This window comes from Eriocheir sinensis, chromosome 41 (genome assembly GCF_024679095.1).
Source record: "Eriocheir sinensis breed Jianghai 21 chromosome 41, ASM2467909v1, whole genome shotgun sequence".
NCBI lineage: Eukaryota > Metazoa > Arthropoda > Malacostraca > Decapoda > Varunidae > Eriocheir > Eriocheir sinensis.
Window position 1 is genome coordinate 6984420 of NC_066549.1, and position 9126 is coordinate 6993545.

General features: G+C 43.9%; 1 protein-coding gene across 2 annotated transcripts; it reads right to left on the reverse strand.

Annotated features, from left to right (window-relative positions):
- Nucleotides 1–1128: 1128 nt before the first annotated feature.
- On the reverse strand, nucleotides 1129–7071 carry LOC127009597 (glutamate [NMDA] receptor subunit 1-like). 2 transcript variants are annotated; one of them, XM_050882803.1, is made up of 7 exons: nucleotides 6739–7071; nucleotides 6527–6615; nucleotides 5392–5510; nucleotides 3329–3543; nucleotides 2485–2640; nucleotides 1848–1948; nucleotides 1129–1440 (listed from the first exon to the last, which is right to left on the reverse strand). In XM_050882803.1, the coding sequence occupies exons 1-7, from the start codon at nucleotides 6982–6984 to the stop codon at nucleotides 1257–1259; spliced, it is 1110 nt and encodes a 369-aa protein (XP_050738760.1). In that variant the 5' UTR covers nucleotides 6985–7071; the 3' UTR covers nucleotides 1129–1256. The 2 variants fall into 2 exon arrangements, with proteins under 2 accessions (XP_050738760.1, XP_050738761.1); XM_050882804.1 differs by lacking the exon at nucleotides 1129–1440 and having other exon boundaries at nucleotides 1541–1948.
- Between the last annotated feature and the right edge of the window lie 2055 nt (nucleotides 7072–9126).

Here is a 9126-nt window from a genome sequence, read left to right on the forward strand (position 1 = left end):
TGGTTAGTTGGTTTTGTTAAAAATTGTCTCTTTTTTCAATTGATTTTGTAATATGTCGACTTGACTGAAAATCTAACACTTCGATCTTGCCCCGTCCCAAAACTAGAAATAAAAAGACAAGTAGCCACATAACTATTGATAAATATTAATACGACTTGACGATGAAAATCCAAAGCTTCTAAGTCCCAAAAATAGAAGGAAAAAGACTAAGTAGCCACATAACTATTAATGAATATCAATACGATTTGACTAAGAAAATCCAAAGCTTCTAATTACCTCCGTCCCAAAAATAGAAGGAAAAAGATTAAGTAGCCACATAACTATTAATAAATATCAATACGACTTGACTGAGAAAATCCAAAGCTTCTAATTACCTCCGTCCCAAAAATAGAAGGAAAAAGACTAAGTAGCCACATAACTATTAATAAATATCAATACGATTTGACTAAGAAAATCCAAAGCTTCTAATTACCTCCGTCCCAAAAATAGAAGGAAAAAGACTAAGCAGCCACATACCTATTAATAAATATCAATACGACTTGACTATGAAAATCCAAAGCTTCTAACTACCTCCGTCCCCCCCCAAAAAAAAGACAAAAAGACAAATACCCACATATATATAACTTAATAAACACTAATACGTTTGAAATATATGGCGAAAAAAACATGCACAAGAGATAGCAATTATGCTTTTCGATAACGATAACGATATTCATTTATAGTTAAAATCGTAATTTCTGTTGCTGTGGGTCAGAAACCGGAAAATCCAAAGAGCTGTGTATACCAATCTGGTAATACTGTTTCAGGTTGGTGTGGCTGGTGGCCGTTGGATCACTTCCAGCGGGGAGGGAAGGCGAACTCCATTACCAGCACCATGAGTCCCAAACACAGGCCTGCACAAAGGGGAGAGAGAGAGAGAGAGAGAGAGAGAGAGAGAGAGAGAGGGGGGGGGACAGGTGAGCTCTCGTATATAGTCAGGTGATCCAAGTCTCTCTCTCTCTCTCTCTCTCTCTCTCTCTCTCTCTCTCTCTCTCACACACACACACACACACACGGGAGCGAGTGGCGACGAGCATAGCGACAGCACGATCTTATTATATTATTAAAAAAATCATCTAATTCCCTTAGAAGTAGTGAAGAGCTGACACACTAGAGGAAGAGCTAGGTGTTGGGTCAGTGAGGCAGAGCGGATGGGAGGGGAAGACCAGCGGGAGCCAACGCCAAAACGATCTGGACAATCTGGTTCCACTTTTTTCTTATATACATCTAACACACTTGCCTCCGAGGTAGAGAGAGAAGACGCCGTAGAAGTCGCCCAGCTCTAGGGGTCTGGTGGGGGTGAGGGCGGTCGAGCTCTTTTCGTTCGCACACATCAAGGCGCTGCCCACACCGTCCTTATGCAGTTGTTGAAGCAGACCCGACTCCCTAAGGCGGACGATACTGTGTGTGTGTGTGTGTGTGTGTGTGTGTGTTATGAATCAATCTTCACTTCATCAATTTCAAATACGTAAGGCATTAACTATATCAATGAAACGTGAAGGAAAAAGAAACGTATATTAAACTCCAAGCAAGCCTTACGCCATATTCTCCAACGTTATCGGCTCTCAAGTATTTCTCAAGGCCACAGAGGAGATTAGTTGGATTCCCATGAGTGCTTTTCACATTAATGGTGTAGAAGCCTTGTCAAACTATCACTGGGCTCATAAAACTGCCCAAGGAAATAGCCACAATAACAACCTCGATGAAAGTCTTAACAAATGTGGTTGTGTGAGTCCCGAAATATTTGAGAACACTGAAATAACCTCAATTATCATAACTGCATGGCCCTACCTCGGCCTACCACGTACATTTCGTCGACTTTGGGCTTGAGAGAGGAACCTTTCGGGAACATCGGGCCAGACAAGGTTAGGAAGAACGACTCGCAGATATACAGCTTGCAGTAACCATACTGTAAGGACATAGAGCCATAGGATTGGATATAGTTTAGCCAACTTTATCACAGGTGTCATGTTATTACCAAAAAGGTACGCGAAATTAATGGATGATAGGACAATATTGTTATTTGTGTGTGTGTGTGTGTGTGTGTGTGTGTGTGTGTGTGTGTGTGTGTGTGTGTGTGTGTGTGTGTGTGTGTGTGTGTGCGTGCTCTAGTTTTACTTCTACGAGATCCTGGCGATATCTAGGAATAAAAAAAATGTAAATAAATAAAACTATCAGCATCAATATGAATTTCGAGTGTCTCTTTACACTTCTTTTTTCTAATGGGACCAAACCTAAGGAAGAAGAGAAAGAGAAAGAGCGAGAACGAGACCGAGAACGAGAAAGAGCGAAAGAGAACGAGAACGAGAAAGAGGAAAAGAGAACGAACGAAAAAGAGAGAAAGAGAAAAAGAAAAAGAAGAATGATTTAATTGACCGCCCTGTGCATGGACCTCCAGAAGTGATGTGTATGTGAGAGGCGGAGGAAGAATAACTATAATCATACCTTGTTAAATGCCATTCCCAAAACCGGCAGCAGGATTGAGGTGAAGGCCGAACTGGCGCCCACCCCTTGAATCACCTGGGTAATGGTGCTCACGACATTGTGGGTTATATTCGTATGTTTCCGAATTCTCCCAAACGTCGAGTCGGCCGGTGCGTGCTAAGGGTGAACGAGACAGAGAGATTGATAAGTTTATTGTTGCAGAAGATTAAATGCATTCATACATATAGAGAGTGCTTCGTGTGTGTGTGTGTGTGTGTGTGTGTGTGTGTGTGTGTGTGTGTGTGTGTATTTTAAGGTTTTTAATATCCAACCTCTCCGGAAATGAGGTACAAAATCATGCAATTCACTACATCTATCACCAGAAAAACATGAATCACGTGAGAAAATCGTTGGCTGGGTGAAACTGTAAATTGTCCGGGTTTTTTTTGTTTTTTTTTTTATCTTGCCCTCTTTTTACTTCCCGCATTGCTTTCATTTTTATTTTTTTTATTTCTCGGCGCCTCAGGTGTTTGTGGCTGTTGGACAAGTAGGTTATACAGTGTTTGCACTCCTCCCTCTCTACCTGATTCGTGTCTCATTATTATATACTACTACTACTACTGATAATAATAATAATAATAATAATAATAATAATAATAATAATAATAATAATAATAATAATAATAATAACAAATAAAATCCTCCTATAAATGATTAACCCGGTGATGGTGCTTGTGGTGTGTTGGGTAGAGGATGGAGTGCACTGTGCATGGTGGTGCCGGGAGAGGTGGAAGAGTGGAATCTTTGAGATGACGGTGTGTGTGTGTGTGTGTGTGTGTGTGTGTGTGTGTGCTGTCACAAATACCTTGACAATCGTATCCATGAAGGTTCCATTAACAGTCAGGAAGGTTATGCCCGATGCAGCCAGTCCCTCGAGGGTCGTGAAGGGCAGGGGCACGCGGGGCAAGATCAGCATGGCCTTGAGGCTGGACCCGTACACCGTCACCAGCACCAGGGAGGTCAGCAGCCACCCCCCGCCGAGCATTCGCAGCACCGTCCCGCGAGGCAGCCATGATGTTGCTGCCCCGCGCCCACACCAACAAGGACAAGCATGTCAAAAGGTAGCTGCGGGCACCTCCTTCCGACCAAGACCATCATAAGAACATAAGAACATAGGGAAACTGCAAGAGGCCGAGTGGCCTACACAGGGCAGCTCCAAAATCCCCCCCACTACTCATGATGGGTGAGGTGTAGTTTCAGGGGTTACAGGTAGAGGCTTGATCCTCGTTTACCTTCGGTACGGGCATACGCTCCAGTACCCTGTCTCCTTACTGCACCCACACCTCACTGCCACCTGTCATCCTCGTCCATGTAGTTATCCAGTCTACTCTTAAAACAAGCTATCGTCCCTGCACTAACTATGTGATTGCTGAGTCTATTCCATTCCCCCACCACCCTATTACTAAACCAATGCTTGCCTATATCTCTCCTAAATCTATACTTTTCTAATTTAAATCCATTACTGCGTGTTCTATCCTGCTGACTAATTTTCAATACTTTACTTATATCGCCTTTGTTGTAACCCTTGACCCATTTGAATACTTCTATCAGATCTCCCCGCACTCTTCGTCTTTCTAGTGAATGTAAATTTAGATGTTTCAGCCTATTTTGATATGGGAGGTTCCTCATCCCCTGAATCATCTTGGTCATCCTCCTCTGAACTGATTCTAGCAATCCATCCATGGATTAATCGATTCTGGTTAGGGTTAAGGGGCTAAATGAAACAGCTCAGATCACCCAGGGCAACCCAGGGCAAACGGATCCACCTGAAGCAGCGGTTCATAACTTGGGTTCGACCGTCGGTGGTCCGGTTTCAGGGGTTCGGCGAAGGCCCTCCGAAACACATCGCAATTTTACTATTATTTTAATGCCGGACTATTCACCAGAGTAAATGTTACGTGAAATTAACTGCTAAGAGCGTATATCAAAGGAACTGGAGCAAGCATTTGCCACGCACTTGGATATGCCGGGAAAATCATTTGATGAATATTTCCCTGACCAAGCACAATACCAGTGGTGGGCACGGTTCCGCTAATCCGCTAACCGATAATTAGCAAAGCTAACTTCTTCACTAGCTCATTAGCGTTTTCGCTAATTTTGGAAACAGTTAGCGGACCAATTATTTTCATAGTCTTTATCAAACGTAATTAGGAACAGCAAAAAAAAATAAACTGCCTTGAAAAAAAAGATAAGGCCTGTAATTTTGTTGATTATTGTAGGACACACACACACACACACACACACACACACTTAATGAGCCTTACTCTAATTGGGAGGGTACGTGCAGGCGATGACGAGTCCAGATCGTGATCAGGCCGTGGTTTATTACACACACACACACACACACACACACACACACACACACACACACGTGTTACGTGGGGAGTTTGGCTTTTACTTCCATCTTTGGGACGGAGTTAGTGAGAAATGTTGAATATTCGCATTTAGTCGACATCTTCCTTTTTTTTTTAATTTGTCACCACCACAAGGGTGGGGACACGGGCTATATAATAGAGTCCATCAGGGTCAAGCGCGTACTACGTCTCCGAGGAGGGACCTCAGGCTCATGAAAGGGGGGGAAGGTGTCGACAGACCGACTCTATCGGCTGACGTCAGCCTAGCCGACCAAGTCGGTCTGTCGACGAGGACTGGCGTGTTTCTGACATCTTACTAATTCAGTCGTACATAGTGATAGTGTCATAAAAAAAATCCACAAAACCAACTATAGATACGCCTTTAAAAGTAAAAACGGGCCCCAAAAAAGACAAATCATCCACACTATTGCAAATAAAGATAAATAGGCTACACTTAAAAAAAAAATCAGGCTATACCTATTGTGCAGATTTTTTTTTCTTTTTTTTTTCTTACATTGCATGAGGAGAGGCGATATTGTCCACTCTAGAATCGTTTGAGCCAGCCCCAGGACGCCAGTGTTACCAGAACCTGCCGACGGGGACACCTCGCCGACGCTGGATTTATTGCTCAACCTGTAGGGACGCGACGTACGGCAAGGATAAAGGATAAAGGAGTTGTGTTTATCAGCGCTGATAACTGCTGATATTATATGTAATTCCCCATCTCTCAAACACATACTATAATTGAGTTTTATATAATGAGGAAAAGAGTAGCTACATAGACAATAACATGGCCGCTCGAGGTGTCTTTCATTGTCCAAAAAAGAAAAAAAAAGAAAAAAATTACAGGACACCAACAATTAGATACCTATGTTTTGCTCCATTTACGTTATCTATGTTCATTATTTTTATGTTCTAGCCGTACTGTGGGTCTGGCTAAATGCAATTAAATCCTCTCTGAAATGTATTGTAGTCGTTATGAGATAATGAATCGAGTAAAGGGGAATAAGGTAGAGGTTATATAACTATACATCATTTGTAGGTATAGTTCTCGATACTTTGACTAATACCACTTGAACTCAAACAAAACCAATGGCAGTAATTGATTCCAATCCCCAAGGCAATTTATTAATAGCTTTCCATTTCTTGCTGCATGGCCTTCAGTAAAACAAAAACGTCATTTTTTTCACGTATATAGCCACGAGGGCCATATAGCTTTTCATTATCTTCACTGAGGAGGTGATACTTAAGCGCTAGATTTATTAAATGTCGTGTTAGTATTTATTAACAGTTACGTGGTTAGCTTGAGTTTTTACTTCCATTTTTGGGACGGCGTTGGTTAGAAGTGTTGGATTTTCAGTTAAGTCGACATATTACAAACTCACTCGTAAAAACTGATACAAAAATCAACAAAACCGATTAACCACGCCGGATCAGAAAGTATAAATCAGTCAAGTGCAGTATTGTTGATGAAAATTAATACGACGCTTGAAATTCAGGCTAAAGTGTAAAGGATATATTCTTCGTGCAGGCTAAACTAAGTCAAATTATTCACATGATTTTTTTTTTTTTTTTACAGCAAAGGAGACAGCACAAGGGCACACAAAAAAGGAAACAATAAAAAAAAGACCCGCGATGTTCAAACTTACGTATTATTCCTGGAACGTGACTGCATCGTCTGCCCAAAAACCGTTATTGCAGAGAAGAAAAGAACACTGGCAAGCAGAAGCATCCACACCTAAAAGAAAATATATGTATCATTATAATAAAAAACGATCTCGCCAATCTGGTTTCACTATAGCCACATAATAATCACTAATATGACACACAGTAATATCTGGTGGTAATTGCAACCCCTTACCGGGAAAGAGAAGGGCTTGATGAAACCAGACAAATCCGCCTCAGGGAAGGGCCGAGTATAGATGAGCTGGTAATACTCCAAGCTGACCCACTCCCCGAAGTCAATCGCTCCCGCTCGTTCCGGTGTAAAGCCAAGGGGCGTCACGGAAAGGGCCACCTCCTGCTTGATAGATTGATTGATTGATAGTTTATTGTCGCAGGTAAACAAGGGAGAAGGGAGGAACATGCCATCCCAACCCCCAGGCATGGCAGAATGTGACGATACTGCCTCCTGCTTGAACAAAGAGCCCTAAAGTTTAGCCCCGTTCACACTATGCCGACTCTGGGCCACGACAACCCAGCGACTCGGGGTATACGAGGTCTTGGGTGTGAAATGTTGATGTGAAAGGGTCGCACATGGTCGGAAAGCGGTCTAGAAACGATCGCCGGATGCTGATTCGGCACATTGTGAAAGGAGCCTAAAAGTTGCTGGGTTGTCGTGGCCCGGAGTCGGCACAGAGTAAACGGAGTCTAGAATGAGAGAGTTTGGCCAGCTTCAACACAGGCGTCATGTAACCAAAAGAGAGTCGCAAAATTCAAACTGATGCTGTTACAATAGTGTTAATTTTTGTGTGCCTTTTTGTCAGACTCAATTATGATGTCCGATTGGATGGGGCTCGAGCCTCTCCACACAGTTGCAGCATCTCTCTCTCTCTCTCTCTCTCTCTCTCTCTCTCTCTCTCTCTCTCTCTCTCTCTCTCTCTCTCATATTTCAGCTATTTACTATTTGGCATTCTATACTTTAATCATTCTGTATACATGAAATAAGGCTATATAAGTGCTATGTAGTTTGTCGCTTTTTAGAATAATAGCTAGTAATTAATTGTATAAATTTCATAAGTGACAACGTTTCTTTCCGACGTTGTCAGCGATCAAGGACGTCAAATCACTTCCTCCCTCACATCCATCCGCGATGGCAGCTCCGACTCGCCCTAGTGTTTTCCACAGTTGAGAGAAAGAACTCATTTACAACGTGACGGAGGCGGAGCTAAGCGACGGCTGAACTTACTCCAATAATAATTAAGGCTTGGTTTGGCTGTGGTCAGTGGATTCCACGACCGGGCCCCGCCTATACGGACTTCATAGCTGAATCTGACTATAGTTACTTCTTCGAGATCCTGTCGATACCTAACCCCCCTCCCCCCCACACACACACATAAAAAAATATTGTATCAGCATTAATTTGAATTTCGCATGGCTATTTTGGTAACAATATGGCGCCAATGATAAAGTTGACCAAACTCTCCTGGTTCTATGGGACCATCCAGTCAGAACTGAACCGTAGGGTCTGTGTGAGTTGAACACCTGTGTGAATCTATGTAAGTCTCACCCCGCGCTGGATGATGCCCACAAAGCCCGTGTAGGAGCCATTGTCCTGAAGTACGCCAAAGTCCAGCGAGTTCGCCACCTCCACGCTCAAGCTGCAGGAGGCACAGGAGGGTTAAGAGGTACACTTTAGAAAGGATCAGAACATAAATAGTAAGTCGAAATTCGTCACGTGTCTTTGCCTTGAATATAAAAGAGCCTGTGTGGTGCAGTGGTTAGCGTGTCTAGTTACGATTATGTGGGCCCGCGTTCGAATCCCGGCCCGGGCAGTCGGCGTGAAGCCCACCCATTTTTCATCCTCCCGGAATAGTGGGTAAATGGGCACCTGTGGAAATTTGGGAAAGGTAAACTGTGGCAACCCGGATGTCACACTGGCCCTGTGTCCCAGGGTGATGGGTTATTTCTCACCACAGGTTCAAAGGCCAATGCGACGGAGATAAGCTCCGCAGCTACCCGCAGCCATAGCGTATGCCCCCAACTTTACCTTTACCTACCAAATGTTGAGCTTCTCCTGCACGACGCGCATCACGCCCATCATGATGCCCCCGGCGGTGGAGGGCAGCCGCGAGGGGCCCACCGTGGCCCAGGGCGGCATCTGGAGGACAAGGGTGTGATGTGATCTGTTATGGTAAGGTGTCTTGGGGGAGGGGGTCCCGCTTCTGTACCAGAAGAGTCGGACCATTTTGTTTTTTGCCAACGGGATTTTTCTGACAACTCCCACATGTCCATTCCCATTCTAGGGGGAGGCAGTGGCTGAGTGGTCAGCGTGCGGGCGCGGTGTCATGGAGGACCTGGGTTCAAGTCCTGCCCACCGATACAAGCTGACAATTTTCAGTCATTGCTGAGTGGCGTAAGAGTACCCACATGCTGTAATGAGAACCACTTGTCAACACTGTGTCTAGATAAACCCTCTAAAGAGAATCAAAGAGGAGCTTCGGGGGACAGCAGGAGTCAAGCAAGACTGACGTCAATACAAAACAATTGTCTGCGCCATTACGGGTTGGGGCCGACCAGCAGGCCACAC